The 19,071-nt window shown below is 35.2% G+C and overlaps 1 protein-coding gene across 6 annotated transcripts in view; it reads right to left on the bottom strand.

Annotated features, from left to right (window-relative positions):
• The window catches only part of LOC136836329 (5-hydroxymethyl-dUMP N-hydrolase-like), a 53,610-nt gene that overhangs the window by 12,221 nt on the left and 22,318 nt on the right, over positions 1-19,071 (bottom strand). Inside the window, exons 1-3 of one of the 6 annotated variants that reach the window (XM_067100600.1) lie at positions 15,268-15,385; positions 2,885-3,055; positions 2,139-2,201 (exon numbers count right to left, since the gene is read on the bottom strand). In XM_067100600.1, the coding sequence (XP_066956701.1) occupies positions 2,139-2,201; positions 2,885-3,044 (223 nt within the window). In that variant the 5' untranslated portion in view covers positions 3,045-3,055; positions 15,268-15,385. The other 5 variants (XM_067100691.1, XM_067100958.1, XM_067100870.1 and 2 more) reach the window with 5 other exon arrangements.

Here is a 19,071-nt window from a genome sequence, read left to right as displayed (position 1 = left end):
AAATACTCAACAACCACTTGCAAACACTTTTATAACAATAACAAAAGCGAAAGCACTTCACAAACGCAGATAAATGGCGACAGCAAAAAACGTGACAGTGCTAAAATAGACGTGCTTAACTTGGTCAAAATAGGAGGTGAAGTGCTTTAGTTGCGGGAGGACTGTGGCGCATGCAAGATACCTATCGGTTTCCTGTTTATGTTTTCTTGTAGGTCTAAGATCTGCCCACACAAGGGCGCTGTCCTCGTTTTTACCAGATGACTTTTTTTTTTTGGTGAATTTCCCCCAAAATCAACTCAAGGATGATGTGGAAATCGCGTCATCGGAGCACTTAAAGCAAAAAATGTATTGAGCGTGTTTCGCATCATCAGATCACCAGAAAGTTAATGTGCTGCAGAACTTGCTGCTCCCATCAAGAAATGTATGTTTAAGCAAAAAATTACAGGGAATAAGTTTTAAATATAACACACTATAAAGAACAAGATCCACATCACTTAATAATGAGCACAACAGACAACAAAAAGGAACTGTTACGGTGGTAGCTGTAAACACAAAGTAAATGTAACTAATCAAACATTACTGTGTAAACAATGAAACTTTATATGAACAAGGCAAGGGTAAAATTTATGTAGACCATTACATTTAATAGCCAAAACTGCATTCTAGAATTACTTGAACAATAAAAACATATTAATGGAAAAAGCAACTGGAAAGCTGATAACTTCTAAACATAATTCTTTACTATATTAATGTAGTTTATACTGGATAAAAAAATTTTATGCTCAATGACAATATGGATAGGTAAAAATATACTGTACATAGTGGTTGGTAAGCTTTCCTCGCCGATATATTTTAATAATTTCTTTTATTTATCCATAGCTGTTATTACTTACTAACTGCTACTGCACCACCAAGTAAAAATATTTTAAGCTTAACCACTGTAAGGCAAGGAACATTTGAAGTTTTAGCATCTATATTTTGGACCTCTTGTTGTTTCTTTTTGACTGACAGTAAATTAGCAAAACACTGCCACTGCATTCTTAACTTATTAGAATTATGCACTGCTGACAATGTGTAATTTTAAACCTTCCAAGGTGTGGTATTTACAACTAGCTTATTTTATTTCCTTAGGAAATTTTGAAATCCGATCCATTTTCTGATATTTTTTCCAAATGTATATGTTAATGTCTATTTTTCATTTCAAGGATATATGAAAGCAATCTTAGACCTACAAAATTTCACACACTTATAACACATTCATACATAATCCCAGCAGTTTTAGCCACTTTTTCCCACAGTATGGTGTTATTTACTTCAAGTTTCCAACATACAAAGATATAATAATTTGCTTTTAAATAAGTTTGACATGACAGTGCTGTACAGTTCAGTATAAATAAACGGTAGTAGTTTCCAATTTTTCATGTACATATACTTATCATGCCTGTCAAACAAGCAATCTAATTGAATTGAATTGAAATGAATATACAATTTAGGCCAAAGGCCAAGCACTGGGACCAATGAGGTCACTCAGCGCTGAAATGGAAATTGACAGTAAAAGTTTGAAAGGTGTAACAGGATGAAATCCTCGCAGTTGCACTATGAATCATTTCTTAGGAGAGGGTGGGAAGTAAGATGGAAGAGAATATGAAAGGAGGTACAGTAAAAGGAACCAAAGGGGTTGCAGCTAGAGGCCAAGGCACACTGCAAAGAACCTGAAGTAATGCTTACAGTGCACTGCATGAGGTTCACTGACGGCACGGCACTACCCTCCTAGGGGGGACAAGCAATCTAAAGATTTATAGAGAATGCTTTTTTCATAAGTGTAAAGCCAACTAAAAGAATACTTTTCCATAATTTTTTGTCATAGATTATATCGTTATAATTTTTAAGCTGTGTAGTGTATGCCCAATGTCTCTGCAATTTTTCAGATATGTAGTGTATTCCCAATGTCTTTGGTAAAATTGAGACACTTTAAATTCTATAATGTAAATATACCAGCATATGCAATAATTATCTTCAAGCCATTTCATCGTTAAAAACTAACAATACAGCTACCAACAAGTAAGGTATGAAACTCAAGGAATATTACAGAACCTCCTTCAACCCTGAAGAAAAAAGGAACTGCACAAAATACTTACCGTCACATTCTGTCAAGAGTCGCATATCCCTATCATGTATCTCTGGGTCAGTTTTTGCCTTGCCTGTAAAGGTTGAAAAGTATTGTTTAAAAAAAGTAAAGGGCTTCATAAAAAACCAGGGCTTACTGTAAAAGTTAAGTATATAGAGACTGTTCACTGTTGTCTCTAATCAATTTTTGCATGTACAGTAAAAGATTTTGATAGGCTCTCTATGAAATAAAGGACACTAAAATTCTTATCTTGATGCTTGTAATTCAAGAAAACATTTATTTCTGTGAGTAAGGGTTTTCACAGGCACCAAATGTATCATGCCATCTTTGACATGTTTGATCTGCACCCCAATCAAATACCATTACATTGTCTTTTAAGAGTTCAATGTTAGGGTTTTCAGATGTATATACATACCTGTACATTATTTACCCCCCCAAAATTTTTCCCTCATCAGTAGACATGAAATGTTAATATTTTAATGAAACATGTAATGACAAGCAATGATTACTAGGGAACAGACACTGTACTTATGAATAAAATTATGTTTAAAATCTCATTAGTATATATGGGCTGTTTTCACAGAGATCAAAACCAAGTTTAATAATGTAATATAACATATGTCTCAATCTAGGGGAGAATAAACTTCAACATAAGCCACTATTAAAATGAAAATTGCTTTTAAATAAAATCTATAAAAACTGCATAAACACACAAATCTTCAGCCCACTTTTTAAAAGTTGCTTTCATATACTGACCTTCATTACTTCCTAAATGTGTAACATTTGGGTCTGCAACAAATGGTGTTAAGACTGTACCATACTTTTTCAGCATTTCAACAATACGGCCATAAAGATCAACATCACCACGACCAGCCCTAATACTTCCACAAAAATATATCTTGCGATGCGTTGCCATTTTTTATTACCCTGCAAGTAATACACATAACACAGTAATCACTTTATTGACTCACAAAAGTACATTGTATCAGACTATCAGCAAATATAAAAAAAAGGCAATTTTACATTCTTTATTTCCTAATACTGTATACACACCTTAGTTTACATATGCATTCATTGCAACAATGGTAAGAGTTATGTTCATATCAAAGAACTGTTAGGCTACACAGTATATTGCACTGTATTACAAATGAGGATGCTAATATGTGTTCCAAGGCTGGAAAACTGGACAGGGATCTCAGAGTGATATATCTGGGCAGTGTTATGAAAAAGAGAGATGAAAAGGAAGTAGCTGGACCTAGAAAATTATGGAGGACGGGCATATATGAACACCTGGACCAGATGGAATTTCAAGCAGGAAGTACACATGACAAAATGTGGATAGAAATGATTTCATATCCAACCCTCTACTGAGAGAACCAAGACTTACAAATTATGATGATGCTAACTAGAAACAAGCACTGTTGTTGCTGGTGCTTTAGTGATCCTAGATCTAACCAGTCTGGTGTTCCGGGTAAAGTTTTGAGACCTATGTCACTCTTTCACTCTTACAAGTATCAGAACTCAGTTTAAACAGTATACAGTATTTAGATGATGCAACTCTAATAAATATTTTCTTGTTTTTCCAACTCTACGAAATATTCATTTATCTGTTTCCTTCTCTACCTCTCTATTTATAAGCCATCTATTCTGTGGGAACTTGCTTTTGAACTTAATAGAACTATTCCATGCTATTGTCCACTTAATTTGAAAAAAAAAAATCTTTTCAGTGGTTGCTCTACTTAGTTATCATGGCTACAGTTCCAGCCTTGCAAACTGGCATTAAAAAAAAATTGCTTGTATTAATATTTAATGATTCAGCATACCAGTGCAATATTTTCTGTCATTCTTTTACGATAAATTACAAAGTTGGGCCTGATCCGTTTTGATTTTTTGCTTTCACATTCATTAATCCAAACATTCTGCCATTCATTGACTACAAAGGGTTTTACAAATGTTCTATAGCCACTAATACACAAGATGTCATGATAGTTGCAGCTTTGGTTGCTTTATCAGCTTCATTTTCTACAGTTTGACCATATCCATATAATTTTTGAAGTGAAAATGTTTCAGAGAAATTCATGGTCTTCAAGGTTTGTGGCAAATACATGCAACAATAGTATGTATGCATAATAATAACAACAATAATAGGTATAATGATTAGTAATAATTATATCAAACAGAAAAATAAGTCATGTATTGTAATTTTTACAAGTGATATATCACACCAAAAACAAAAGCAATAAAAATGAATCATTTAACAACAGAACCCTTGGTAGTTTTGGGTGCTTATTACTGTACTGGAAAATGCCTCATCACTTGGGTTTTAGCTCTAGCCTCCACTAGTAAATTTTCCCCTATCACTGAATTTTTAGCTCTAGCCTCCAATAATAAATTTTTCTCATCACTGAGGTTTTAGCTCTAGCCTCCACTAATAAATTTTTCAAGTTCAGTACAGTACATAAATAGTTCATACTACAATAAAATTTCAAAATATTTGTCCGTGTGATAATACAAGAAATGCAATATAAACATGAAAAGAAAAAACACAAAAATACTGTACTGTTTTTACTAACAATTACATTACAGAATGCATACAAACTCTGCAACCATTCAGAATATTCAGAATACAAGTATATAACTGTTAGAACTAAACAATTTTGGGGTGAACAAGACATGATGAAAAAAGCTTTATTTGAGAAAAAATAAGTATATCTTAGTTTAACCAAACCACTGAGCTGATTAACAGCTTTCTAAGGCTATTGAAGGATTGGATTTTATTTTATGGCTAAGAACCAACTGGTTACCTAGCAAGCGGGACCTACAGCTTATTGTGGAATCCAAACCACATTATGACGAGAAATGAATTTCTATCACCAGAAATAAATTCCTCTAATTTTTCATTGGCCAGTCAGAGTCGAATGCTGGGCCAACAGCGTGCTAGCTGAGAGCTCTACCCACCCCTCCAATGAAGAACTGAAAAAGCTAATATAAGTGATACAGCTAGGATAGAAATATAGAGCACTAAGCACCCGTGTGCAACTCTTCACATTCACTCTTCCAAATAGCATCACCATCTGGCATACTTCCAGTCATGCACTGCTTAGCACAGTCTACTCAAGTTTCTTACCATACCTAAGTTTCCCTGATGACAGATTTTTTAGAATATAACTGACAAATGGTTCCACATGAATACGAAAAATGAATACTAAACTGCCCACTTCAGCACAGGTAGGTCATTAATATAATAATGACAGCTGAATACATAGCAATGTTCAGCAAGGTTATTTGTAGGTATGGTCTATTAAAAAGCAATAAAATTAGGAGGGTCTAATAACAAAAGTAACTGCAGCCTTATATGTGTCAACACTTAAGTCCTGTGGTGTTCAAAGACCTATGCTTGAACATGGCATAATCTGATTCTGTACCCTTATCCACAAATTCCATAAAACCACTTTCAGAAGAGGCAACATATCTCAATCATTTGTAGTTTAAAGGCAATTAATGTGTACCTTGTTTCTATCATTATCCCTTTAGCCTACCACCCTCAATAACAAACACTGTACAGTATACAGTACACTGCCTAATTCTGAGGTTTGTCATGCCAACCAAATACTAACATTTATGACAAATTCAAATATGTCAATGTTTACATAATTTTCTAGCAGACTGGTGTATGCTCTATGAAATATTTATCTTTTTGTACTTCTCATGATCTTTGAAAATTGGTCTAGTTTTGTAACAAACTCCAAGCCTGTGTATCAATCATTGGTATGACCATAAAAACAGTTGCCATTCATCCATTCCAATCTTAGCATACCAATACAGTACAACATTATCTTAGTCTTAACCCTTCCAATACTGGGGGTATGCATGTTTGCATATCTTTAGCAAAAATTCATATATGTTTTATTGTGAAAAGTAAGAGCATCTAGTTTTGGATGTCAGAGTGATTTGCCATTCAATAGTTTTGAAACTGCCAGGAATCCTAAAGGGTTAACTCCCAAGGTACAAATCTGGAAGTTAACCTAAGTAAACCTAGGTCTATAGGCCTATTTCTCTGGAACCCAGCAGTATGGCTGCCAGAGTAAATTTTTACAAAGCAGCCAAATATGAAATTTACAACTCACGGGGGGGAAGAGAGATTGTCTCCATCCTCCCTTGAACTCCCTTAAACTTTGCTAAATGGTGTTATACCTTAAATTAACCTAACTCAGGGAGGACCAAACTGCAGATTCCTATAGCTTCGGGCAAATTCCAAATATGGTGGCTAGTAAAATAACGCCAAATTTTTAAACTCGTATATGTTACTGTACTTTAAGAGTAATTAGCTGCCTTACTGTTACTTTTCACTTATTGGACCTGGGCACTGCTATAACCTGAAATTTATTTTTCACATTATGGCCTATTAGGTTACACATCATGAAAATAACAAAACTGTTTGTTGTAAGTCACATGAGTATCTTGAAAATATGTTTTGGTCTGTTTTTACTTTTAACAATTCTGGGGATGGCAAACCTGCACCTACCCCTCCCCCAGTCTGATAAGGACCCAGTGTCCTACGTTACATTAGACTGGAGACCAGTTATTTATTAAAATATAAAGTGTCAAAGGTAAGGGTAGGCAGAAGGGAGGTCTGGGGACATTTTATTCTTTTTTCTTTTCCCCCACCCACAAACCAAACTTTTTCACTATGGTTCTTCATAAGTGTAGGATACAAGGGGGAGGGGAGGTTCTAGTATCTCTAAAACTACTAATAAGCCACTTCAAAAGAACGTCAAAAACTTTCGAAGCACATTAAAATAATTAAATTACAGTTCAACTCAAGAATGCGATAAGGTTTAAAGTAGAAACGTACCCATTCTAGCCTACATAAGCCTATGTTATCATGGGCTATTACAACTTTGCCTAACCAATACCAGGTAGCCAAAGGCTATGTCTACACTACTACACAAGATGATGCCGAGCATTTAGACCATCTTCGCCAAGGACCTAACATGTGTTACTATGTCAAAGATTATTTCACCAAAGTAGGCCTACAGCCACTTTGTCTTCCGCATGAGAAGTAGGTCCTTAGGATATAGGCAGTCCTCGATTTTTCCTCAATATCGGATGTTCTCGGCCTGGATAGACCTGGATAAACTGTCATGTCATAAGCAAGAAAATTCATAACCTTAACCTACAAAAAATTTAGACTATCGAAACATCATTGAAACACTATCTTAAATCTAAGCTACCAGGTGTAGGTTACTGAGGATGAAGCCAGTCTTTATAAGTGCAACAATTACAAACTTTCCAGGTTTCGATAAGTAAATTAATTCTTTCGCAACCTTTTTCAAGAAAGGCCCTACCTTGTCTTCTCTTTTAAATATGGCCTTGGCAGATCTTGAAGAATATCTTTAAATGCTCCGTGGTCAAAACTGGCGGGTTCACAACTTTACGACGCTTACCACTCGTCTGTTGGCCCAGCGGGTATGGCAGCCTGGGCAGAACCATCCACTTAACACTTATCAGAGCAGTCTGTCTTAGTCCTATGGGTACTGGACTTCGTCCCGCAGTGTTACCAAAAATAACTTCCATTAATGGCATACAAATGTCACTGGGAATATTAATCAGTTCTAGTACCGGTAGAACTGGAAATATGAACAGAATAACCTAATGTAACGGCTTTCTGCTATTGTTGAATGTTGTCTATGCATATACAAATGCATACTATGTTTATACACTAAGTCATATCTTGTAAAACAAATTAAACTCGAATACAATAACGTTTTTGAGGCTTAAGGATTGACTTTTCATCGTAACTATACAATTATAAAATGTAATAATTTTAAATTCAAGAAAATCCTCAACTATTTAAAGGTTGACAAGTTCATGGTTATTTATACTTCAAGAGAAGCCTGGTGCGACATGCCCACAGCATCCTAGTGTTTCACAGCAACTTATAAAGTAATGATTATTATTTTTACTCGTCTTTTCCAAGGTCAAACACTATCTAACCACTCGTTTCTCGCACAGACAACATCAATGTAACCAATATTGACCTTGGCTTAGCTATATACATTCAGGCCAGGAAGCTACGTTTACTTGCTGTAATTCTTGATTTGGGAATTCTTTAAACAAGGAAATACTGCACTGCATATTTACTGAAAAATAAGCAGTACTGGTTTCCCCCTCACCTTTCTGTTATTTTTGATAATTCAAGGATGGTTATTACCTACAGCCTACACTCTCAGTTCTTAACAACCAAGTAAAGCAATTCATTCTCTTTTACGGGCGATTTTTGCCAGATGTTGACTTTTGGTAAATATACTGTTTTCATCAGTCTAGCAGTGCTTTGTCACCTGGATCACACGAAATTCAAACCAAAATCTGAACATCTTTTACCTCTCTGCCTCTCCCAAGGGTGCCCTTTTAGAGGAAATCGCTCGTTGTGAAGTTATCAACGTTAATGTCCATGTTGAATTACTTAATTACCTACACTGTATCCTATAGGGCTGACGTCGTAGTTCCTCTCTGTCCCGTATTAGACATTATTCACCAACGTTCATGATAGCATACTTTCGTTTACATTTGCGCTCACGTATGCATTAACTCAATTATGACAATTTTCAGAGTGGTCTTTAGTACGAGTTAGGTAACTCTCTCTCTCTCTCTCTCTCTCTCTCTCTCTCTCTCTCTCTCTCTCTCTCTCTTTCTCTCTCTCTCTCTCTCAAAATACTAAAATAACCAAATTACTTTATCTCAAATGATCTACGTACACGCAGTAATACCGAAAAAAATATAACGGCAAATTGATGCACAGATAAATGACCGAAGCACCCTATTAAATCAAAGAATTCAGAGCAACATTAGTCTAATACCTTAGGCTTAGATCTTTAGGTCTTGGGTTGTTTAGTGCGGAGCCCGAACGATAATTCTCCAGACTAGTCATAGTATTGTCAAGTTCGATAAAAATAACAAGGGTTGGATTATCGTTTACGGTGATTTAAATTTACGAGGTCACCATAAATGTGTGAGAAAAGCTATCATATCTTTCAGACGTATCGTTCAATTGTGGGCCGGCTGGTGATAACCAATAACAGAATAATACATAAAAAAATAAATTACAAATTACGTTTAACCATTTACAAATCTCTCAATCTCTCCTGCTGAATCCTATTATTATGATAATACTGGAATGGATGAATGTTTGGCACTTAGGCCAAATAAATACTATTCATCGCTTAGAAAATATAGTCACATCTATCTTGGATTCTGATATATCACAGGGAAAGGGTTATCTTTGTTCTTCAAGATCATTGGCGATGCGAGGTGAAGATAATGGTGTCTAATCAGCTGCCAAAACAAAGGATATGAACTTATCAAAAGAGCACTCATCAAGGCGACAGTTAAATGATTCAACAGTGCCGAGATTGTAAACAATCATTTGTTCTTGTCTTACATAATGATAATGATATTAATCAAAACGCTAGAAGGAAAAATATTTCACTATATTCTGTAAATGGTTAAAGAATGGTTATATGGAACAGGGCCTCTATAAGACATCAATGAGCGATTTGTTAGATTAAAAATGTACAATATTTTGCAAGCAAATACTCATGCAGCAGCTACATGACTAACACAGGCAATGATACATACTGTACGTAGCCCATAAACAGCTTCTCAACATGGAAGGCGCCTTCAAAAACAACAAAATAATCACTTCCACGTTAATCCTGTAACTATTAGATAAAGGATAAGCCCAACATTAGTCGATCTTTTTGCATAAACTGACATTTCTTACGTATGTGAACACCACTTGCAACTCTCCCTACCCTAGATATGCCCTCAACCTTTTATCTTGGACTTGCAAAGGTTTTTATCTTGCACTTCCAATCACCTTTGTAACCTCACTTCTATGATGACAGTTGGCAGGGCCGGATTAAGACCTAAGCACTTAAAAGATTCTGGTGCCCACCTTATATATGTAATTCAAAATATAAACAATAATAAACCATAAAATAACATTTTATTTATCGAAATTAAACAAAACTTTCAGTAAGATGGAAAATAATGTTTATTTTTGTATACTAACACTTTATTTACTGTATATTTTAAAAGTTTTCTCCTACTTTTTTTAACTGCAAAGTCTTTGATCTGATCCTCAAGCTGATCATCAGCGTCTATGCTTCATAGAGGTAAGGCATCCAGCCTGCTTTGTTGCATAGTTGTTCTGATGGGAATGGTACTTTTAATATACTTAAACTGAGAAAATGTACGCTCAGCTGAGCAATTTGTGACCATCATTAATGTTAAAAATATAAAAGGCACACTCAATACTGTCTTCTAAAATTATTTCACAAAGTTCAGCATGACAATCTTTTTACGTTTTTGTTGCACTGAACTTATGGGGTACATGAATGAAACCGCTGAAGCTCAGCTGAGAAATTAATGTTGAAGTCCTCTGGGTAAGCTTTAATCAGCTTTGGTCAGCACTGACAATACCTTTCAATGTTATTAGATGATGAAGTGACATTATGTAGTACATCAATAGAAAAGGAAATCTTTGCTTTTTCATTTCATCTCAGTTTCAAGTTTATCAACAATTGTGTAAAAGGTGGTGATACGAAATTTATCTCTGGTATTCAAATATACTTTTGTTACATCTCCGTCATTAGGTATACCTTCTTTCCGATACGTTTGCGAGTTGTAGCTACCTTGTAATCAACATCTGGTAGCATTTCCTTTGTAGCTGCCTCATATCTTTCAAATTCAGCTCGTGAAATGCACAGTTGGTCAGCTAATGATACATACAGATCTCACGTTTTTAAGTTCGCATCCTCATTTTGTAGAACTTGGCTTACTCAGCGAAAATTCTGCGAAATCTCATTCCAAAAATTCAACATAAAAACGAATTCTAGCCCTTGCATCTTATCTGCAATATTATTTACTTCTCTTCTAGCATCTTCCTTTTGTGACTGGTCTTCGGCTATTGTATAATCTAACGCTTCTACAATTTTGCTGCTGTTGCCATAGAATGTGCCTCCCATCTGGTATCAGAGAGGGATTTTAAGACACTCATTTCCAATACAACCTTTAAAAATTTTCCACCGGCTGCTTGGGGCTGAAAAAAAATTAACTGCCTCTGTGACCGGAGTCAACAGCACTTTGGCCTACCAGATTTAGTGAATGAGCTCCACCGGACACATATACATAGCAAACTTGTTTGTTTCTCAAATTTTTTGTTGCATCCTCTTATAACGCCCAGACATGTTAGCAGCGTAGTTGTAAGACTGACCTCTACATTTTGAAAAGTTTAGCCTACCAGCTTCACGTAAGTACTGCAACACTTGATTTGTCCTTTCCTCACCGGTATGGCTTTTCATTTTCATAAAGGTTAAAAGCGTTCAATAGGTTGTCCATCTTTTAAGTACCTAATTACAACACCTGACTGATCGATACGTGATAGATTGGTGTTGACTCAACCTACAAACTAAAATAACCAGATTTTATTTCATCAACAATGAGCGCATGGACCTCCTGTAGCCATTAGTAGAATGAGTTCCTCACAGGTGGTTCTGGACAGGTAAGAAGGATTTCCTTTGCCAGAACTTCCTTATTTCGAAATGTGGCCTGCTAAAAATGGATCAAACTGACTTACGAGTTCAAGCATCCCTAAAAAATTCCCATTTTCTTAATGATCCAAACTTTTCTTCCGTTCCTCGAGAAGCCAAGCTAACATACGAATAACAGCTATGACACGCCTCAAGACATGTTCCTAGCAATCACACTGTTGCTGAATTTGTTTCTCCAACTGTTGCCCCAACCCCGCACCTTGTCTGCGCGTTAAATATGTTAGCATAGTCTCTCTCGGTGAGCAGTGCTTTTTTCACGACATCAATTACAATAGTATTTCGTGTCACTGAACCCTTCTCTTATAAAAAAAATTCGAGAAATTTTTCAGAGCACACAGTTTATAAACAAAACAATAAACCGATCCTGTTGATGGTGATACAGTAACCACTCTTGTGTTTCTCACCATTGGCTTTTGTCCCAACAAAGTTTCTGCGAATAATACCTTACTGGTTTGCCACTACTGAAATGCCGGTAAGACTTGTCAAATGGCCAATTGTGGTGACAGTCACTGGGTCGACAAGCAATCCAATCCAATAAGCCACATCATCAGCCGAGAAATCAAGCCACAACCCTGGATCCTTTGCTACACTATGATGTACTTAATCTTTTGCAGACAGAATAATTTCAGCGCCATCACCATGGTCTACCAAGCTTTCATTTTCACCAATTATTTCAGCCCCAAATTGTATTGTAACTTGAATCAACATTTGCAGTAGAGGTATCAAGATTATTTACAGGCAAAGTGAGATCAGTAATGAGACGTGCTAGACAATATATATATATATATATATATATATATATATATATATATATATATATATATATATATATATATATATATATATATATATATGTGTGTGTGTGTGTGTGTGTGTGTGTGTGTCTCATTACTGATCTCACTTTGCCTGTAAATAATCTTGATACCTCTGCTGCAAATGTTGGTTCAAGTTACAATACATTCTGGGGCTGAAATAATTGGTGAAAATGAAAGCTTAGTGGACCACGGTGATAGCGCTGAAATACCTTATCCTAAGTTTTTTGTCTTAATCTTGGGGTTCGAATAACCATACACTGCACAATTATTCGGCATAGCTATAAAAAGTTCTTTAACAATGTATTTTGAATTACAGCGAGGAACTATTTGTTTACAAGGTCCAGACTGTGTAGGGTGGGCTCATGGCCCACTCTATGCAGTCGACCCGGGTGATTCATCATTAATCCCATGTCTGGCCGACCTGTCTTTAGTTGGGCAAAAATATACTTGACCCTCCGAGTCATTACCGAAGCTGAAACTTCGCAACCTCTACGAGGAATATAAGAAGTTAATCGTACGCCCGAAACGGGTTATTATATATATATATATATATATATATATATATATATATATATATATATATATATATATATATATATAATATAATAGGAGGGTCAAGTATATTTTTGCCCAACTAAAGACAGGTCGGCCAGACATGGGATTAATGATGAATCACCCGGGTCGACTGCATAGTGGGCCATGAGCCCACCCATGCATTCTGGACCTTGTAAACAAACAGTTCCTCGCTGTAATTCAAGATACATTGTTAAAGAACTTTTTGTAGCTATGCCGAATAATTGTGCAGTGTATGGTTGTTCGAACCCCAAGTTTAAGACAAAAGACTCAGAACAAGGTATTTTAGATTTCAAAGGGAAACTACCGAGATACGTGGCTGAATACACGTCGTTGTGCAGATTCAGTCATTCCTGAAAATGCGGTGATATATTCTGTGCATGTCAAACCCTATAATCATGTATTTGAAATGAAGTCACAGCTACTGAATATTAAAAACCCTAACAATAAGAGGTTATTAAAAGAAGACGCTGTGCCATCTCTTCATTTGGCAAATGGTGTTTAAACTCCCTTGTTGCCTATGTACATGAATAAAAAATTAATAAAAATTATATATACATAAATGTAATATATATACATAACGCATGTATATATATTACATTGTGTATAATTACTTATAAAATCTACTATTTTCTCTCAGTTAATAAAGCTCAGGAAAAAATGTATAAAAACCTTGTCATCTAGTCGGGAGTTGATGTACCAGGTGATATATTTTTTGCAACAATACCTGTATTCTGTAATTCAGAATTTGGCACCTTAACAACGTGCTAAGAATTTCAAAAAATTTCGAGAAAATTTAAACCTCCAGTATTAAAATGAGGAAATGAGCAGATTTAAATATTTAGCAATTAAATACAGGTTACACGAGGACAAATTTATTTTCATTTATTGAACGTTTCAGGTACTTTGGGTAATCTTCATTACAGTCACGTCATGTTTGTCTAAGATATTGTTTAAAACAATACAAAGATAGAGATGTTAATTACTTGAAGTTCTTACCCTTGTCTATCGATAAGAAGAATTAACTTACATTTTTGACATAGGCTGTATCTTTTATCAAAATAACCGACGTTGTTAAATAACGAGGTTACTGGTAGACTACCATTAAAATAAAGTTGATACTTAACTGAAACTATTAATACAAAGACGAGGAAGATTGTCGATCGTTCTGTTGTATGGCTGAGCCAGTACCCACGTTGTGGGTCCTGCCAACGACGAGCCCGTGTGAGGTCATTGTCTGGCCGACCTGCCTACCCATCTTTAAACGTCTCTGAAATATATATATATATATATATATATATATATATATATATATATATATATATATATATATATATATATAATTATACGTATACAAAAAATTATATTTTTTCCTAAATTAAAGATTAACTTCAGAGACGTTTAAAGATGGACTTTTGTAAAAATATACTCGACTTTCCATTAAGTGGGTCCTGAGTTAATCCTACTCCCTAACCGGTTATTTTGAGGCACGGGAGGCGAGGACCATAGGACGGTCAGCTCTGAATGGTTGACCCGTGGGTAGGCCTTCTGTCGAGGTCGACAAAATGATGCATCACAGAATATGAACGTAAGCTCAACTTAGGATAGCTGTTTCTAGCTTAAAACTTTTGTTTAATCCACATTTTATACAAACGTTATGATGGCATAAAATATCAGTTCGCCGAGTATTTGAAACTTCTTTCGTTTAACTTCGGTCTTGAGAGACGATGCTTTTTTCATTTTAAACATAAAACCTGTACGCTTTTGCAACTGCTTATATAACACAACGAATTCAGTATTAAACAAGTAATCCCTTTCAAATATAATGTAAAAGATATGCATGAGGCCTGAAAAAACTAAGGTTTCTATCAACATGTTCAAGACAAATAAGCAATATATAAAAGATTACCTTTTCAGTATATCCGAACAGGCAAAAAACTGATAACCTTGAAAACAGCCATAGTTCAGCTCGGCTAATTATTGCCGGCCACTGGTTCTATTGAGATGATGTTTATGAAGATAAAAAGAAATGCAGTAAAAATAACTTGCCTGTCATGCTCCTCGTCAGGTATTAAAATTCCATTCATTTATTATTATTATTATTACTATTATTATTATTATTATTATTTTATTATACCTGCAAGTGAGAGAGTGACGGTGAGCGATCTCTATGACCCAGCGCAGCGACTGAAGTAAAGCTGTCGAATTTCAATGACTTCGTTATCTTCGAATGAAATCCCTAAACCTGTTCAATGCGTTTCCACGACTGGCTGACTTACTAAGCATCATTTCTGGAGCTGGTTTGATATTTTTTACCAACTTATTTTTCTTTTAGTTTTTTATGGCTAGCAGTGTTACCAATACTGAGCAAGAGTAAACCTACCAATTATCCTTATGGGATGCGGCTTTCTTTTACTCATTTTATTTACAATGGACGATTTCTTGATTTTTCAAAGATACTTTGTTGGTTTTTATACTCTGGGTAAAAACATTACTTTTATAAAAGCTACATTATGAATAAAAACACTAGTTAAAAAGTTACGTAGTAACACACAGCATCACAAAATACGATCACTGATAACTGAACATGAATAAATATTACAACAGTTAATTCTAAATTTATCAACGAACCGCAATTTTTATTGCCCATCGGAAAACAAATAAAAAAAATATATGTCCATCGGACATATATTTTTTTTTTATTTATGATGAATGAGTCCAGCATTTTCATCAGCGAACTGAGGTACTTGTACGTAGCAAAAATTATTCATTCCAAATAATATGACGACCTGAATCACAAAGCACAACAGCATACTACATTTTGCTATAATATACTGATGATGATTCCCGATATACTATACAATGGAGATTGTTCTGGCTGTATTTTGATGATACCGAGACGATACTGTCTCTCTCTTTACATATTTTTTACTTATAAAATATTAATAACCAATAATCATCAGTGTCTGCACAAATGAATCGAACCGGAAGGAGAAAACACGTGATGAAGAATCAAAAAGGCAGCTTTCAGGAATACTTTGAAGCTGTAAACGAAACATCAGCTTTCCTGATCACGTTGTAACTTTCACAAACGAAAATGCAGGCCCATCAGAGCGTGGTCACGATCACAGACGAGACAATGAAAAACATCTCCATTAATCCACTTGCATGATCGTCTATACTTTGTAATTACACTGACAATGTCCAAGTATATTTAGTTCTGATTCCGATTCAGAGGAATAACAGATTGAAAATGTACGATGTATTTACTAACACTTTAACTTATATTACTAATATGGCACGTCTACGTAATACATGTGTACAGATGCTGATAGGATATGTACCGCAACAACTAATGAAACCGAGAAAATAATGAGCAGCGAAATTACAGCTAATGAATTTAAAATTTACGGGTCACTAAAAATAGAAGAAATTATGAATAAATCAATTACTCAAAACGGCTTTTCTGATTAGATTGCAGAAGGGAAAAAATGAAAAGGCAGACATTAGGAACGTGTGTTCGGGTAAAGTAAAAAAAAAAAAAAAAGTTTGGAGGAAGGAGGAAAAAGCAAAAAGTTTTCAGTTTTGATGGGCGAAGAAAATTTCGGTGACGCAAAAGAAAGTCAGTGGTTTATCTCATAAAAATGATTAATAACAGTCGTACACATACATTTGCTGCACTGCAACTGATAATGGAGAAATTTTGTTTGAATGAATTAAAAAAAAAATCAACGATTTTTTCAGTTCACAACAACAATAGCGGTCACTCTAGTAAATCAACCGGTGAAGTTAATGAATAAGGGTGAAAACGACAGAACTTGACTGAAGTCCGACTAGGCAGGTCTGGATAAAAAACGTATAGGAAATAAGCAAAATGGAACCAGAAGTAAAGACAGCCACATTAACACACCAGAGAAAGTTAATAACGAATGGAGTGGGCACAGAGACTTGAAATCATAAACAAGATTGCATTGAGGTTGGAGTGAAAATACCATGGCCAATGTGAAACGTGCATAAGTAGTCGGTGAAAGTACATATCAACACAGACAGAATGCTTAAGGTTTTACTTCCTTTAGCAGACAAGAATACCATTTACTCTGGCAAATTAACTTGAGAACCAGTGCATTAAATGTATTAAAATTTCATGGGTAGATTCACCGGCTCTATGGCCAATTTCCGCTTTCATTAAGAACATTCTGTTCCTTCCATGAAGTTACCAAACAAATAAAACAGCTTAATCACCCAACAGCAATAGCCTGAACGCTAATAAGCCCAATAACTTTAAATATTTAAGGAATAACGCCAGCTTTCCAACATCAACCAAGTTTGTACGTAATTCTGCAAGGTTTTCCACCTGTAAGACCAAATACCCTTTCATTTGAGACAGAATACTGTCTACGGTAAATACAACATTACTCACCCTTGATTCTAATTGAGAAGTTATAATCAGAGTCGCTAATTACTCTAACATGGCGAGAAAGATCATACTACGGGCTCTAGACGTACACATCTGACGGGTTTATTAATTTATTATTAAAATGTGTCAAAATATCAATGATTATCGACGCCGATTCAATTGGGTCTAATAACGGCGTTGTTACGATATTAAAATAAAACCTGAGAGAATTTTTTTCTATCGAAAATGGTACGCAGTGAATAAGTTACTAAACTTACGTTCTGTAACTGAAAGACCTAAACTGTCATGACTACCTCCCCCCATCCCCCGAAAAAAAGGCAGGATTATGCAAGGAAAATCCGATGATTCGAGTTCTAAGCAAGAAATGTACAGGAATGACAAAATTCTTCTTTCTACTAAAAATATTGAACATCGATCCGTGTAAAAAAAAAAAAAATACACTGCGCAGAACCTTAATCCCTGACAGGTTGGTCAATCCATCTCAAGGCCAGTGCAAGATATGCATTTGAAGCTGCCTTCCAGAGTTTGACTGGTTCCCTTATCACCTACTTGACCAGTCCATACTGTCTTATTTTTAAATCCTGAGACAAAGGAGCAAGGTCAGAGCACGACAGCTAAAAATAAAATAAATTTCTGGAAACTATCAAGGGGTTTTTGGTAGTTTTTCTGATGAAATGAACACTAAAATGATTTAAGATATTAAACGAACAGTCTAAAAATGGAAATAACTTATTGTCATTTCCATTTTTATTAGTTTTAAGGAAAACATTTCACTAAAAATATTGCGGTAACAAGCACGGGCTTATGCTCATTGATTTTTGCGAACAGACGACACAACATCTGGTAATCAACACTAAATACTTGTACTGAATAAAAAAACATGCATACATACACACAAACACACATACATACATACATGCACGCGCACGTGTGTGTGTGTGTGTGTAGAGAGAGAGAGAGAGAGAGAGAGAGAGAGAGAGAGAGAGAGAGAGAGAGAGAGAGAAAGTAAGCATGATCTTGTTGTTCAAGATAAGTTGTCTCTTCATATTCAGAAATCCTAGATAATTTCACTACACTATGAATATACTTTTTAGATATCTAAAAAATTTAAATACAGATATTAATGGATTTAATACATTTGACAAAATCTTAGGTTTCTTTCTTGTTCTGTTCAACAAAGGAGGACCACACCCAAGACTCTCTCTCTCTCTCCCTCTCTTCTTTTCTCTCTCTCCTTCCGGCTAGTCCAAGTAATGATAACGGTGAACATCTTTCTTCAAAGTTGCTTATTTTCTATTGACCTGCTTTAGAATGGCTCTGTGTTGAAGTAAAAGACTCGAGTGAAAAGAAGAGTAGACCTCATACGTAATAATAACCTGATAAGGTCTAAAATGTAGTAAATAAGTTGGCAATGCAATGCTGATGGATTGGCTTTCATTAATTTGTTTTAAATGATTAGCCAATGCAATGCTGTACTTTAGTGGATGGTGTTCCTAACTGGACCATATAAAATCACGCTTCCTT

This window comes from Macrobrachium rosenbergii, chromosome 1 (assembly GCF_040412425.1).
Source record: "Macrobrachium rosenbergii isolate ZJJX-2024 chromosome 1, ASM4041242v1, whole genome shotgun sequence".
NCBI classification, from domain to species: Eukaryota; Metazoa; Arthropoda; class Malacostraca; order Decapoda; family Palaemonidae; genus Macrobrachium; species Macrobrachium rosenbergii.
Note: the sequence above shows the minus strand (reverse complement) of the source record. Positions and strands in the feature narration are given on the sequence as shown.